We start from the raw sequence: 17,046 nt of genomic DNA, 5'->3' as shown, positions 1-17,046 counted from the left end.
TTAGGCCATGTAGTCTTCGGGAAAGGGGTGTCTGTTGATACATCCAAGGTAGAGGCAGTGCAGGATTGGGCACAGCCTAAGAGTGTTTTTGAGATCCGCAGTTTTTTGGGATTGGCTGGTTATTACCGTAGGTTTGTGAAAGATTTCTCCAAGCTAGCTTCGCGGTTGACTAGGTTGACGCGGAAAGGGGTAAAATTTGTATGGAGTGAGACTTGTAAAAGTTGTTCCAAGAGCTTAAAGTTAGACTTACCACCACTCTAGTTTTGATTATTTCGGAGAGGGGTTTGGGTTATGCAGTGTATTGTGATGCCTTACGAGAAGGCTTGGGTTATGTGTTGATGCAAGAAGGGAAAGTAGTAGCCTATGGCTCACGTCAGTTGAAAATACATGAGAAAAATTGTCCTACACATGACCTAGAATTAGCAGCTGTAATTTTTGCCTTGAAGATTTGAAGGCATTACCTGTATGGTGAGAGATTCGAAGTGTTCTCGAATCATAAGAGTTTGAAGTATCTGTTTACACAGAAAGACTTAAATCTGAGGCAGAGGAGGTGGATGGAGTTCATTGAGGATTATGACTTTGAGTTGCACTATCACCCGGGAAAGGCCAATGTTGTGGCCGATGCCCTTAGTAGGAAATTCATTAATGATGTAGATTGTATAGCCATCTGGGAATGGGAGATGTTGGGTGCACTTGGCGAGTTTGATTTGCTTCTGGGTGAATCTGTTGAGTCTGCAGCCTTGTTTTCTGTAGTTGTGCAGCCCACACTTGTGAATCGAGTGTTAGAGGCACAGAGGAGTGACCTTGAGGTAGAATCCCTCCGAGAGAAGATCTCCAGTGGGAAGGTTGAAAAGGGTTTGACTGTGTATCCCGACCGGAGTGTGAGGTACCGTGACCGTCTGTTTGTGCCGGAGTCTTGCTGAGAGGAAGTACTCCGAGAGTTTTACCATGCACACCTTGCGGTGCATCCGGGAGGCACTAAGATGTATCGTGATTTGAGTCACTAGTTTTGGTGGCGGGGGATGAAGAAAGATGTGGCAGTGTTTGTGTCTAAGTGCCTTACTTGTCAGCAAGTGAAGGCCGAACATCAGAGGCCAACGGGTTTGTTGTAACCCTTGCCTATAGCCGAGTGGAAGTGGGAGCATGTCAGGATGGACTTCGTTGTAGGTCTTCCGAGGACTCAGCGGGGTAGTGATGCTATTTGGGTGGTTGTAGACCGGTTGACTAAGGCGGCGCACTTTATTCTTATGCGCGTGCGGGATTCGATAGATCATCTTGCCGACTTGTATATTCGGGACATAGTGAGGTTGCACGGAGTCCCAGTGTTGATTGTCTCAGATAGAGACCCACGTTTTACTGCTAGGTTATGGCAGAGCGCCTTGGGCACTAGGTTAACCTTTAGCACGGCCTATCATCCTCAGACTGACGGGCAGTCCGAGCGTACTATTTAAATCCTTGAGGATATGTTTTGAGGCTGTGTCCTTGATTTTAGTGGGTCATGGGTGAGGCACTTGCCTTTGGTGGAGTTTGCCTATAACAATAGTTTTCAATCGAGCATTGGCATGGCACCGTTTGACGCCTTGTATGGCCGACCTTGTAGGTCTCTAGTTTGTTGGGCTGAGGTGGGTGATGCACCTTTGTTAGGTCTGGAGTTGGTGCGGGAAACGATGGAGAAAGTTAAACTTATCCGTATGAGGCTTGTTACAGCTCAGAATCGCCAAAAGAGTTATGTCGATTGTAGGAGGAGGCCTTTGGTGTTTGAGGTGGGTGATCACGTCTTTCTGAAAATATCACCTAGACGGGGTTTGATGAGGTTTGAGAAGAGTGGAAAGTTGTCCCCTCAGTTTATTGGTCCCTTTGAGATCCTTGAGCGGATTGGGGAGGTTGCATACCGTTTAGCTTTACCGCCGCAGTTGTCCGGGATGCATGACGTGTTTCATGTTAGTATTCTTCAGAAGTACGAGCCGGATCCATCACATGTATTGGATTGGACTGACTTAGAGGTGGATGAGAATGCCTCGTATGAGGAGAGACCGGCACGGGTCTTGAATAGGTGAGATCAAGTCTTGCGAGGCAAGACGATACCCTTGGTGAAAATTTTGTGGAAACGTCACGGAGTAGAGGAAGCCACTTGGGAACGTGAGTTTGAGGTCCGCAAGAAATACTTGGACTTGTTTGTTAATGTTTAACCATGTATTAGGAATTTTGTTTGTTAATGAATTCTGGAAACATTATATATGTTTTAGATTGTGGAAATGTTATAGCCATTGAATATGGTTCGGAAATGGAAGTTTACTTTAACGTTGCATATGTTAATTATGTTTTGGAAATGCAAATATATTGTTGACATTGAATATGTTATTGAATTGCGGAATACTTGTGTTGCAATTGTTGAATTTCAAAGAAAAGCATGTTAATAATGCATATTGAGTTATGTTGTAATTTGCCTCTTGAAAAGAGATGGGATGACTGGTAATGGGTCAGGATGTTGAATATTAAATTGTAACATTGTTGAGAATTGAGAAATCATGTTTTTGAAACTTATTCATCTAATTTCGGGGACGAAATTCTTTAAGGGGGGAGGTTATAGCGATCCCGATTTTTCCTTCCTTGTTTATTGTATTCCGGACTCGGTTCCGTGGATGTGTTGTTGTCTTATTCTCGTTTCCATCCTTTACTCTTTGTATTTGAGTCTTGGGTTGTATTGGACAAGTTTGAAACAAATTGGTTGTGTTTGGAAATCAAGAGTTGATGCCCAGATTTTGGCCTTCATGCTCGAGCGGGGCTTTTGACGCTCGAGCGAGACTTTTGCTTTTGCTCCTCCGCTCGAGTGGGCATTCCGACGATCGAGCTGGATTTTTCAACCTTCAGTATTTTCCCTGCAGGTCGTCAGACGCTTGAGCGTCCACTTTCACACTTGAACGGGGACCTTCGTCTGCAGAACTTCTGGAAGTATGCATTCGACACTCGAATGGCGCTTTTCACGCTCGAGCGTGAGTCTGTGTCTGACGCTCGAGCGGGGCATTCCACGCTCGAGTGGACTGTGTTTTATATCAGTCCGAATTTTACATTTTGAATCACTTTTTCAGGCCATTGTCTCTCTCTAGCTTTTCAAAACCCTAATTTGAGAGCTTCTCTCTCTAGAACTCTCTCTCTCTCTACATTTTGATCTTGGTTTAGTGAGATCCAACCCTTGTGCCTTCATTAAAGTGGTAGAACTTTGCAAGACCTCCATTTTGATCCGAAAATTTTGGGGTTTGGAGCCCTTCCGAGTTTGTTCATCATCTCATTTGGGTTCCGAAATTTGAGGTAGGGATAACTACTCATATTTATGGTCTTTGACATAAACTTGTGGTCATTTTGATTTAATGTTGAAGTTAGGAAATTTTGGGTGTTAGGTTTCAAAATGTATAAAGAGGGGTTTTGTTCTTTTGACCAATACATGTGTATTTTGGGTCTTAAAATAAGGTTATTGATGTTTATTGATGATATTTGGACCTTTGGGTCAATGTTGAGAAAAAGGAGAGAAAAGCCCTAATTTATTGTGATGAATTAATTTGTATAATTAATTTGGAAAAGTTGTGGAAATATGAAATTGAGTTAGAAATAATGAAATTGGATAATTATGAGATTTAATGGTGGAGTTGGATTGATTAATCATTTACCTTTGAAATTGTAGATAATTTATCTGTTTAATAGTTTGTTATATGTTTAAAAATAATTGTTTTAGGCTATCGGTGGAGGATAGTCTTGATTGTTATAGACACTGCATGATGGTTAGATAAATTAAAACTAATCAATTGAGTATGTCATTGAATATGACAGATGGAATAACACATTGAATATGTGTTTGGCTTGATCATTGTATATGATAAGTGTTTAAATATATTGTATATGTATATTGTTTGGGAGGAGATAGAGGATGTACTCTACAGTTTGGGAGGAGATATGGGATGTACTCCTAAACACGATTTGGAAGGAGATAAGGGATGGACTCCAGTGATAACTAAGTTGGCCGGATCGTCCAGGGTGAAAGTCCCGAAATCCTAATTGTGTTTGGATAACGTAGATAAATTGAAGTATTGAAATGATGATAATATGAGTTGTAGTCCCATTCGAACTTGAAGTGTTGAAGTGTTAATTATGTGAGTTGTAGTTTCATGTTAATTGATCATAACTCAAGTATTGTAGATATGAGCTGTACTCTCATTTGAATTATCTAGATGAATAAGGAACCATATCTATGAATTGGTTTGGCTAATGAAATGGAAAGAGATATATGTTTGTTTATATGAGTTGAACATTTATCATATGTCAATGTTTTAGTTATTGCTCATATTATGTTTAACATATCTCTACTGGGTATTGGCTCACCCTATATGGGACATCATTTTCAGGTTTAGGTGTTATGTCACCTCCAAGGATGTAGCTTGGAAAGTCTTGGGAGTTGAAGACTCTTTTGATTATTTTTGTTATCTTTTTGATATTACATGTAAATTCAAGCCAAGAACTTAACGTGTATTTGAGTTAGTACTCACTTTTTGCAACCAAGTGTTGGTTTGAAAAGTTATAAGCCCGTAGAGTATTTACTTTTGTTGTCAACATGTAATATTTTTGTAAAGAATACTCTGATGAATGGAAATATGCTTGATTCTCTGCCTATGAATATCATGAATGTTGAATTTATATGTATTATTTTGAGAGCGTTATATCAATAAATTAAAAAGTAACGTAAACAAAAAATACACAAGTCACAGCTTGGTTTGAGCACAGTATCCTGACCCCAAAATTTGTCAACCATATTGTTAAGGAGCAAATAAAGATCCATATTAGTTGTAAGGTGATAGCCCACCTTGGCAGTCCATCTTGCTTAGATCTAATTTTGTTTTTTTTGTTGGTTTAGCGCGCGCATACACAAAAAAAAAAAAAAAAAAAAAAAAAAAAAGAAACAACAACAACAACAGCAGCAGCAAAAAGAAGAAGCTTGCTAGGCCTCGTTTGGCATAACCTATATAATCCATCTTTTTATCTTTTTTCCATTACATCACCTCTCTACTTTTCTGCACATCTTTTCGTAAATTTGAGAAGTCTTAATTACCTTTGCCCAGAAGTTTTTGACATTTGTAATGGCTCAAACACCAGCTTTCAAAGATTGTTACTCCACCTGAACTTAATGTTCTAGGTTCATCAACAATATATATTCCTAAGTCGAAGGTCAACTGTTCATCACCTCCTAAATCAATAAAATTAAAAAGGATTCTTTTTTAATAATCCATCACCTCCAATTGGAAACATATATTGAGCTGTATGCTATGACATTGAGTATACAGTACAACTTAAGCTGGTAAGCAACTGCGATCCGCTAACCGGAGAGCAATATGTTTAGACAGCTCTTCTCCATACCATCAAATCTTCAGACTACTGTACATTAGCATCTAATTAGTTCAATAACTGCTGCTAAAATTTCAGCAACAGAAAAGTAAATGGACATCTGGGTTTAGTTTACCAAGAGCCTAGAGAGTCACCTCTAAAACAGGATAGTAAGCCCCAGAGACCTATTCTTAATTCCTTCCTTACAGATGTAATATCCAACTGTGAATCGACATCTGTTGTATACCGTGCTAAGGGTGCACCACCATTAATGTCACCACACCAGGTTTCTTGGCCTGATTTTCCGAGGGATATATTACTCAGGCATACCTTCATGGGTGGGAGGCGTACATGTCAAACAACATCTCATCTACTTTCAGCAACCCCGTAGATGAATTCCAGAATCTAAATATCAAACAACACAACAAACAATCATATCAACCTCTATCTACACTTCTAGTAGAACATAAATGAATATCATACATTAACCAATGTATGTAAATATGTTGCAAAATATTAACACTTTGCACAGACAGAAACCATGAAAAACAACAGCAAAAGGCAGGATTTAGCTCCCTGCATGTCCAACAATAGTAGTGTGATGGATGTATCAAATTGTTCTATATGATTCCCATATTTTCCATGAAGACTCCAGTGCCTGAGTGGAAAAGATGTAGAACCTAACTTTCAGGTCGTCATTAGAGAGAGACCAAGTGCACATGAAGAGATAAAACTGAGCTTTTCAAGCCATCATTCCCTGCTATTAATTGGTGGGTACAGTTCAAACCTGGCAACCGTGATTTCCCTCGAGAACGGTAAGCCAACGTGCACAACCCTGCATCGACACCAGCTGACATTGTTTGTACAACACTACATACAGTATTATTATACTAATTATCTTTAGTAATTCAAAAAGAAAAATACCATTTCATTCAATGAAGGAGAACAATATTAACAAACCAAATTTATTATCACAAACACTAACATAAGCTCTTGCATTGCAGCAACCACAGAAATCTCTAACTAGATTGCCCTTCACTCTGCCAAAAGAGGTGCTAAAAGTTTTCTGATTATTGCTAAATAAAAAGATGTGAATGTCAGAATTCTATATGCTGTTTTAATTTCTCGTGACTTTTAAGCTCATCATTCTACAATTTCCACACTGTTGAATAACAGCTCTTCCCTTTCACTACACCTCTGATGACCAATTAGCCAAGAAGCAAACTTCCCCTCAAAACTGCATACAATCTAGTGCATCAAGTGGTCCACAAGTTGATGATAAGGATTGAAGAAAGAAAATTCCCCCCCAACTTTTCAATGGGGAAGCTGAAGAAATAAAGTGAGTTGTCCATCCAATAACCTGTCTTTTATATTTGTCAAAGGAAGCAGTTGAAGAGATTGCCCAGAAATAGTTGCTTGCAGTGGCAGCTACTACCATTTTAACTAACCCAGACAATTTCCTTTCTGAATCAGACAATGAAAGAATTCTACTAATATTAACCAATATCAAGTCTTGAACCTTGAGTTCCTTCCAATGCCATACAGCACCATCCATTTACGGGAACAAAAAGAATAGAGAGCACCAGAAAAAATATTGATCTTGGCCCTAGGTCCCCAACCCTAGCTATTCATCATAACTGCTCACCTTCTCCACATTGTTGTCACCAAGCAAAGAGCTTGAAGAATGACGACTAACTAGCATGAGCACTACTGGAGGATAGACAAGTGCATTTCCAACCCAAGCATACACCAAAAGCTGTCATCAAGCCCTTGATCCTTTTTGTATTGGTGATAAGTAAAGTTAGACATATTCAATAAGAGGTCATGATATTAGCCTAACAACACAGTTTTAATTGAAAAAAACGAGTAAGTGTAGAGCGACATGCCTTAGAACTTAATTTTTTTTAAATTAGCAAAAGGTAAAAGGGAATGTAGATTTGGTGATATTAAGAGTATAGATAAAGTGATAATTGTTAATAAGAAACCCAAAATTGACAATATTCATTATTTTGGATGAGTTCACCACGGTAAGGGGAATTGAGGTCAACATTGCACATTGCACCAGAATAAGCTGGATAATGGGATGAAGTACATATAGATTGTGTTATGTTATCATCATCCAAAGGTTAAATTGAAAGGGGAATGTTCTGAAGATTATATAGATACTGCTTTACAGTGAAATATTTGAAAGAGTCCACGGACAACAATCTCATAAAGTAAGCATTGCGGAAAAAAGCATATTGAAATAGATGAGTGAGCCAGTAACACAAGAAACAGAGACCTATGCATGAGTGCGTGCACAAGAAGTAAGAGGTGATCAAAACTGCAACACAAGAAGATAAGAAGTCATATGATAATTAATGGCGTACAGTGAAGATCAATTATTCAGCCACACAAATGAGTGATCTGCAGTTGAAGTTTAAATTATTCAAAGATGATCAGGACGATCAGGAAATACAGGGTGGCCTATAGCATGGCCATAAATAAATAGTACGGAAAAAAAAGTATGGTACACCAAACCCGAAGTAGCAGATAAAAAGCATTTAGTTGAGTTGAAGATTGCTACTTGGTACATTATTGATTACATTTATCAGAACATAGAATTTCAAAAGCTAAAAACTATTACGAAATTTGGTCAGCACTACTAGCATGAAGCAATGATCATACATGCAACAGAACAGAGAAATGGTATCACATTGTCACCCACCCTTACAAGCTCTCATTGGATTCATATATTCAGTTTTTGGTGTATATGCACCAATACAACCTTAGTTTACATAGAAAGCATTTCATCCAATGCCTGCATCAAAGAAACCCAATCTAGTAGCCTAACATTTTAACAATCTTGCCAATACAACATACAAAATCAGCAAAAACTCCATTTTCACTGAAAAGACGTAAATTCCCCTTAAGATATTATTTACATAAAGCAAACACAGTGTCATGGTAACAGTTCAGAATTGTATCTGACCTGAAAATCCTGTGGCATATCAAGACTCACCCTTTGGGTTTTCCTCTGCTCATAATCCAGATCATCTGTGGGCAACTCATACCGACAAACAGGACATGTATTACGAATACACAACCACGGGACAATGCAGTCCCCGTGATAATGATGACAGCAAGGTAGCCTTGTCACTTTCTCCTCCACCAAAATCTCATCTTTACAAACCGCGCAAACTACATTGTTTTCTTGCAACTCTTCCTTTGTCAATGCCACAGACGGAAGATTTTCCACAACAGCTTTGGAAGCCGGTGGACTACCCTTCAAAGCACTTTCATTCTGCACAAATTGTCCAAATAGCGTATCGTACACAGCTGCATATATATAACCATCCCTAACAGCTAAATACGAAACGCCATCACTGTCGCCGTGATGGTCCAATTCATGGAGTCTATCCAAATTATTAACAGCTAAAAGAACTTCCCACTCGAAATCTCGCAAAGCTTCCTCCCCAATATCACTCGATTCCTCGTTGATTGAAACTCGAGAAGCTACCGATAGTTGTTCAATGCCATCAATAACCGAGCTCAAACCCTCCCCTTCCTCATCAACCCTTTCCCACTCAAATTCTTCATTATTGGCTTCTCTTCGTTCCTCAAATCCAAGACAATCCCAAAAGAGAGGCATAACCTCCCCGAGCGAATCAGTCTCACCATCGTCACTAACCCTAGAATTGACGTCCTGACCCACCTCCTCGGAGTCCGAATCAGATTCGATTCCAACAACTCGAAGACCATCGGTACTCGAATTCACGCCACGAGTGGATGAGAATTCACTAACTCTATCGATTCGTGACCCAGACCCAAAACCTAACCCTAACCCTAACCCATAATTCACATCTTGATCGTCTGCTGCGATGTATTCTTGTTCGCGAGATGCGAAGAGGTTTGTGACGAAATTCAATTGGTCGTCTTCGTCTTCGTTGTCGTGAAATGGATTCGAATCGAGATCAGAATCAGGATCAGAATCAGAATCGGAATCGGAATCAGACTGGGGATAATTGGGGTAGGGACAGAAATTGTGAGAATGAGTGGAGGAGGAGGAGGAGGAGGAGGAGATGAAGAAGTGGAGGTTGGTGGGAGGAGAAAGAGAGTCATCGAAATCGAAAGCGTAGAGATCGTCGTCGTTGATGTTGTTGGCCATGGCGGTCTGATCGTTGATTGAAATGAAAATTTTCAGATCAGAGATATAAATGTATGATATGAATGTATGTATATTTAGTCGAAATGGTGTCGCACTGTCGCCGGTATGTTGTTCTGTTGCAACTCTTTGAGCATAGGCCGCCTTGTTTGGCTGTTGGAAAAGTGATTGTTTACGTGTCTGGTATTCCACATCCCACTTTGACTCAGAAGTTTTATTTTAACCGCAGTGTTATGTAGCTCGAAAATCAAATGGTTTGAATGATTCGAAATCTTAAAACGACGCTTTAAAGTATTTTTTGATTCTTTTACTGGCAAGATAATATTTTCGAGCCATTCGAACTCTACACATTCGAACTCTCACGCATTTTTTTTATTTTAATAACAATTATAGCTTAAAATAAAATGATCACAATAAATGTTAAAATCCTACACAACCCATATCTTCTCTCTCCTCTCTCTCTCTCTACCACCAACAACAACAAACAAACTTTTTTCAGCAAACCATTACTGAATTTTTTTATTTTTGTCAGAAATCAACTGCAAAAATTATTATCTTTGTTCGAAAAATAATTTTAATAAAAAGAAATAGCTTCGAAACAATAATTAGAATGAACACAATTCGAAATCATCGTATTGAATGAAAAAAAAATCTCTTTTAGACATTTTATCAAACACTTGATGAGCAATAAAAAATTGATCGCATTTACAATACAGATTCAAAAGCTTGTTCCATAAGGAGATAAACCCATCAAAATCAAACTTTAGGAGTAGGGTAAGGACAGATATATCAGTCTGGAAGTCTTTGGAATTAGTACATTCTTGCAATACATAGCTCAAATGGTGCAATTCGATAGGAATGGAGTAGTTAAGACCTAGTGATTCAAATGGTTTTCTGTCAATAGCGTTGGCTAAGGTAGAGATGGTACTAAGACGTTGGTACAGAAAGAAGAGAAGATTGTGATGAACGCAAGAGTAGCTATTATCTTGTTAAAGGTTATAATTGAAATATGTGGTGTGTGGAATAAGACAAATAATACTTAATTAAAAGTGTGTGCACTAAGAAATGATGTGTACTGAGGTATGTAGGTGTGTGAAAATAGAATTTTTCCTAATATTCTTATAAATGAGAAGCAATTTCTAGCTAAGCCCATTCAATTTTTTTAAAAAAAATAAAAAATCTTGTTTACAAATGTATATATTGAAAACTTAATTATAAAATGCTAAAAAACGTGGGTAAAATATATATATATATATATATATATTGATTTATATGTTTCTCTTCACTATTATGGTGAAATTCAATCTCGTTTCTTTTAGGAATTGACGTCAATTAAATAATAAATCTTCCCTACACAACACAAAGATAATGGAGCTTGTCGGGGTTGTGCCACTAGGTGAACACTCCGATAATCGAGTTAGCTAAGTAGAAAAGAAATAAGGGTTTTATTTTGAAAAATGCTTGGGAGCACTAATTAGTGCTCCTACTAATTAGGTGGCAGTGGGTCCCGCCATTAATGATGTGATGTTTTGGTCTTAGAGTTGTATTTTATTTTTTTTTTACTTTTTTAATGCATTAGTACTATTAGTGGTGATGTTTTTAGTGGAATGAATCATTGTTGTTTTATTTTTATGGATTGATGTTGCATACCTTAACTTTTGACACTCCTCCTCTATTTATAGAATTCTGTTTGTCATTTTGTAATCATTATTGTTATTGTTGGTGATATCATCTACTTGTGACTTTGGATGGGACTGACTCGTATGTTCTTTATCCTTTTAGTACTCTTCTTTTTCATTTTAGAAAACTTCTCTCCTTAGTATCAAACCTTTTTACGAAGCATAATACTGAGAGCTAATTTTACTTGACATTATTTTCCTCTTTACCAAATTATGGATGATGTTTTTTCTTGCCAATGCATAATGTTTTTTCTTCGGCTTCCACAACTACCACACGTATGGATGACAACAAGGTGAATTTGGAATAAGTTTGTAGTCTCTGCATCCGCCCTTCTATTATGTTAAAGGTAGGCAAATCTGAAACAGGGCAGGGTGTCACGAGCCGACTCTTTTAAAGGCACAACGGATTAATTTTTCACTCGTATGACAATCAAACTCCACCAAATTTAATCCCGTCATAATTTATTGACAAATCGAGTGTTAATGTTCCAAACTGGCGAGATCATTAACACTCGATTTATCAATAAGTTATGGTGGGCTTAAGCTTGGTGGAGTTTGAGCGTTACACAGGCGAAAAAATTAATTTGTTGCGTCTCTAAAGGAGTTGATCCCAACTTAGGTTTATGTCATCAAGGTGCCTAACCACACAATAATGTGCTAGTGAAGGCCCTCGACTTAACCGACAAGCCAACATAGCACGTTGGGCCTTTGACAGCATCTCAAAGTGTCATAGGGTCAAGCATACCTCAATCGATGCATATCGAATGGCCACATGGTCATGCAAAGCCAACAAGACACCAAGGGTCAACCTCTTACCCACGGCGTAGTCCTTGTGTCAACACGGGTATTAGATTATGCCTAAGGCCATTAGGTACCTTAGCATTGTGTAGACGTCCCCGAACGCCCCGGGAGGAACGAGCTCCCGTTCTGTTCATATTGGGGTCACTACAGCTCAGGACTCTCAAATTTGTCACGGTTCTAAGTCTGAACCAAAGAGTCCAAATCCGGCAAATCGTTTTGAGAAAACAGATTTTTGAAAGAAGTGTCAAACATGGACTGCTTTGCCAGATACAGAGTCGCCACCTAAATATTTTGTTTTGGGAAATTTAGGAAACCCTGACTCGGTGCCAAAGGCCACGTGTCCGTCATCACCAAAGTTGCCTCGGCTCGGGAACTTGGGTACGATTGGGGAAGGTCACTTCGTGAGCACCCCCGCTCGCCCGATCAAAGATCGGCCTCTACTAACCATGATATCTATTTTTGAAAACTTTGTGTGTCCTTATTCCGGTTATTAGCCTAGGTTACTATGTGATGCACACAGCATACAAGTATAGACCAGGTCGCCTGGATTGGAACAAAACATCTCATGTTTGTTTATTTGAAAGGTGGTTTGCTACTCGCAAGTAGGCTTAAAATGCAGATTTTGCCACCCTCGGGTGGGCTTAGAAAAGATGGTTTTGCCACTATCTAGTGGGCTTAAAACAAATAGTTGATGATTTATTCCAATCCAAATAACCCAACCTTCACCCACAGGCATTCAGGCAGATATATCACATAAGCAATTAGCCTCGTGGTAAGCATGCTATCATAGCAGTCACTCACACGCATGCAAGGATGCTAAAGCATAAAACTCACTGGGTACTCCAAGCCAAAACAGAATTTACATTAGAAATCATGTATGATCCTAAGTATACAGAAATGCCTAATGCAACACATGCAAAATGCAACTATAGTAGGCTCGGCTATTCTAAACATGGCATATGAAATGCTACAACTAACATGTATTCAATTTGGAATTGAAAATACAATGCAGTTAGTATGATGGGCCGAGCCCGGTGCATGCAAAACGGATGAATGATGCAAACATGCTGTCATACTGTATGCTAATTGAAATATGCCCTAATCTAACCATCATAAGCAGGTAAATAAAAGGGAAGAAAGACGTGGGGTTGGAAGACATACATCACACTCACGCACACTTATTACAGTTTTGCCCCCGCGCAGAGGGTCCGAATAAATATACAGTCCCGAATAAAAGAATAGTACAGTCCAAATATTACAGTCCAAATAATATACAAATTCCTAATTAATTAATCAAATTAACTAAGAAAGCTGTAAAACTGGCGTGCAAGCCAGGGACTGCCTTGCTTCTGATGAATGTTGTATGTTTGGGCTGCCTTGCGCGGAAATCCACTGGGATGCCCCAATTAGCCTCTGTTTAGCAATTATTCTTGGAAAGCATGCCAGACTCCGAAAAGTTGCTGATTCTTCATTTTACTGCAACAGAGAGCAGGAAAGGGGCATAGCAATGTATTTTCACAAATATATGCATACCTCGATCCTCGTGCCACCAATCACGCATATCGAGGCATGATGGCCGAGGAGTCGAATTGCACAATTTAATATGGGATGAATGCACATGAAAACACAACAAGACCTAACTCCATCATGGATGATCCGGAGTGTCGGTGACTGGGGAATTGAGATACATTCCGTCACACGGAGTACAAAATGTGCCTCGTTTCCCGTGCCTGGGCTAACTCCTATCCCGAACACGATGCGATATGCATGACATGCATGAAATGCAACTAAGATACAGCCTAGCATACACAATGCTATGGAATGACATGCCTCGAAATGCGTGCACACGGGCACGCAAACCGAGGAAATGCATGAATGCGATCTAAGATACAACCTAGTATGCACTATGCTGTAAAAATGAGATGCCTCGAAGTGCGTGCACACAGGCACGCAAATTGAGAAAATACATAAATGCGATCTAAGATACAACCTAGTATGCACAATGTTGTGAAAATGAGATGCCTCGAAATGCGTGCACACTGGTACGCAAACCGAGAAAATGACATACGCAATGCAAATGACATGAAAATATGATATGGGCTTACACTAACATGAGAGAGCCTCAGCCACACTCACATAAGAGGCCGATAGATGAAAATAAAGTGCCTCGAAATGCGTGCACACGGGCACGCAAACCGAGGTAATGGTATATGCAATGCAATGGCATGGAAATGGCATATAGAATGCAACATGGACTTATACTAACATGAGAGAGCCTCAGCCACACTCACATAAGAGGCCGATAGATGAAAATGAAGTGCCTCGAAATGCGTGCACACGGGCACGCAAACCGAGGCAATGATATATGCAATGCAATGGCATGGAAATGGCATATAGAATGCAACATGGACTTATACTAACATGAGAGAGCCTCAGCCACACTCACATAAGAGGCCGATAGATGAAAATGAAGTGCCTCGAAATGCGTGCACACGGGCACGTAAACCGAGGCAATGGCATACGCAATGCAATGGCATGGAAAATGATATGCAAACGTGCTAATGGATTTTCAGCAATGAAATGTGGGGGAAAACAGCCCTGAAATGAGGCGAAAACACACCCGATGCATGGAATCTCTCCCGAAATGCAAATTAGGCGCATAGAATGAACTACAGCTATACAAAGCATGCATAATTGGTACACGAGATGAAAAGATAGAAGCAAGGCAGACTCAAAATAAGCATTTTTACAGTACAAATCATGGCCAAACAGCAAGCAAAGATAGGGTAACAATGGCATGCAAAAATGGCCCTAAACAATGAGATTATGAAGCAACTCACAGCTGCTAACTCCAAATAGGTTAGGGCCCTTCAACAACATTGAAGAGGGGCCAAAAATAAGCCACTTTACAGAACTGTAAAAACCCTAAAAACAAACATAGATATGGCTAAACTCTTATGCTAGAAAAAGGGCCAAAAGGTGGCCAAAGAGGCAAGTGGTATATGCAAAGCCCAAACTGAAAAATTCCCTTCTACAACATTGAAGAGGGACCAAAAATATGCATATTTACAGAACTGTAAAAACCCCAAAACAGTATACAAACATGCTAGAAATGCAATGCAAAATGAGGCTCAAAAGTGGCTATAACACAAAGTATACAAAATATTCATCAAACGGCCAAAGACCCTTAATGAAACATGAAGAATGGGCCAAGATAAGACTATTTTTAGTACTGTAAAAAGGCCAAAAACCGAAGCATAATAGGCTACCAAAACATGCAAAAAAAAAGGGACCAAAGAGAGATATAAAGGCAAGTATAGCATGGAGGTCCCAAACAGTGTTGAGCCTTTCTTCAATGTTGAAGAGGAGCTCAAAATAAGCCTATTTTTAGTTCTGTAAAACGCCCAAAAATGGAAGCATAATGGGCTGCCAAAGCATGCAAGAAAATAGCATTTAAGGAAGATATTGAAGCAAGTGCAAGATAGGGGGCTCAAACAGGGTTGAGCCCTGAAGAAAAAGTGAAAAAGGGCTCAAAATAAGGCCACTTTCAGTTAGGGCCGGAGCTCAAAACAGCAAGCATGTATGGCTTATAAATGGTGCAAGAAATGGACCAAAAAGGGGGAAATGGCAACCCACCCTTGTAGACCAATCTTTGGTTGTTTCTTGGACCAAGTTGCAGCACCTTTAGCCTCTGAGAAGCCCTCCTTGTTGCTGGAAATGGAGTGGTGGTGGTGGTGGTGCTTGGTGGTGATGAAGAAATGAGGTAGAACTTAGGAGTTTTTTTCAAGGAATGAGAGAGATGGATGGAGATATGGATGCCTATGCTTGAAACAATTTTTTTCTAACCCCTCAAACAAAGGTTGACAGCTGGTTATAAGGACCAAAAGGAGGGGGAACATGGAGGGAAAGAGTGGGGAAAAGGAGACAAGTTTTCCCCCAAAAAATATCCCCCGGATCAAGATATTTTCTAGGGGAAACAGCTATACAGCTGTAAAGTACCAAGCACAAGGAACATGGCCGGCCACCTTTTGGACTTGCAGGTGGCCGGCCAGCTAGGGGTCAAAAGGGTCAACTTGCTTTAGTGGCCGGCCACCACAAAAGGTGGCCTCCCAGGTCTCCTCTTCACAACCCTGTGGTTCAAATTTGGAAACTCTAAAACAGGAGAGAGAACAAGCCATTTTTATGAGGGGTTCAAAAGGTTCAATTGGAGTTTCTGGCCGGCCACCAACTTTTAGGGTCCTCCCATGTGTGTACAACACAAATATGTGGTTCAAAGTTCAAGAAAGTGGCCCAAGGGTGTTCAACATTGGCTCGGAAGTGAGAAAAACGGGTGCCGGAGGGCGAAAATGGAATATAACTGGTTGCCAAGATAATTGCTGGCCTCCCACCCTCTAGTGACCTTCCTAGTGATAAAACAGAGGTACCTGCCAAAAATGAACGAAAACCGATGCAAAGCGAATGCTCGGGGGCCAAAACACGCAGTTCGGGGTCCCGAAAATGGGCTGCTAAGCACCAAAAGTGGCATTCGGCCACGAAGTGGGTTTCTCAGACCCCAGTGTCCCTCAAAAGGGAGTAGAAAGGAAGTATGCCAAAAATCAGAACAAACGGGGATGGTTAGGCGGTCCCGAACCGAGGCACACGGCCAACGGTCCCGAAAAATCGGAAACCGGGCTCCGAAATGGGCAAAATGGCCTACGGCCACCAAATGTAGCCCACGGCCACTGAGAGATGGTCTACGGGACCTCTCCCTCCCCTCAGGAAAAGAAACAGAGAAAACCGAGCCTGGTTCGCAAACCGAGGCAAAGCACAAAAGAGGGTTCGAAAGTCCGGAGGCAAGGCTCACGGCCGCGACTCTGAAACTTCTGAACGAGCACATTATGTAATATCACCAAGCGCTCAATCGGTGACGTCTGAGTCTTAAGGTCGGTCAAAAATGGGGTGTCTACACATTGCACCTTGTTTGAGATAAGCTTGGCGCTATGAAGCGATTTATGCCGTGTTTGGTGCACTTGAAGCGTCAGGCCTACTTGTGGCATCCGAGTGAAGACGAAG

At 40.2% G+C, this 17,046-nt stretch overlaps 1 protein-coding gene across 3 annotated transcripts; it reads right to left on the bottom strand.

The window, feature by feature from the left end:
* Positions 1 to 5,069: 5,069 nt before the first annotated feature.
* LOC114276349 (uncharacterized) lies at positions 5,070 to 9,715 on the bottom strand. Of its 3 annotated transcripts, XM_028218137.2 has the most exons (3): positions 8,342 to 9,714; positions 6,158 to 6,205; positions 5,070 to 5,775 (listed from the first exon to the last, which is right to left on the bottom strand). In XM_028218137.2, the coding sequence occupies exons 1-3, from the start codon at positions 9,515 to 9,517 to the stop codon at positions 5,737 to 5,739; spliced, it is 1,263 nt and encodes a 420-aa protein (XP_028073938.2). In that variant the 5' UTR covers positions 9,518 to 9,714; the 3' UTR covers positions 5,070 to 5,736. The 3 variants fall into 3 exon arrangements, with proteins under 3 accessions (XP_028073938.2, XP_028073940.2, XP_028073939.2); XM_028218139.2 differs by lacking the exon at positions 6,158 to 6,205 and having other exon boundaries at positions 8,342 to 9,715; XM_028218138.2 differs by lacking the exons at positions 5,070 to 5,775; positions 6,158 to 6,205 and adding an exon at positions 6,279 to 7,146 and having other exon boundaries at positions 8,342 to 9,715.
* Positions 9,716 to 17,046: the final 7,331 nt, after the last annotated feature.

This window comes from Camellia sinensis, chromosome 4 (assembly GCF_055761805.1).
Source record: "Camellia sinensis isolate YWXY chromosome 4, ASM5576180v1, whole genome shotgun sequence".
NCBI classification, from domain to species: Eukaryota; Viridiplantae; Streptophyta; class Magnoliopsida; order Ericales; family Theaceae; genus Camellia; species Camellia sinensis.
This window is presented reverse-complemented; position numbering and strand designations above follow the sequence as displayed.

Bases quoted from the DNA above. Each gene is read 5' to 3' on its own strand.
- LOC114276349 (XM_028218137.2), bottom strand. From the start codon at position 9,517: ATGGCCAACAACATCAACGACGACGATCTCTACGCTTTCGATTTCGAT. The intron at 6,206-8,341 runs GTCAGATACAAT...GTGTCGATGCAG, and splicing joins ATATGCCACAGGATTTTCAG to GGTTGTGCACGTTGGCTTAC. The intron at 5,776-6,157 runs GTTTGAACTGTA...TTTGATATTTAG, and splicing joins AGGGAAATCACGGTTGCCAG to ATTCTGGAATTCATCTACGG.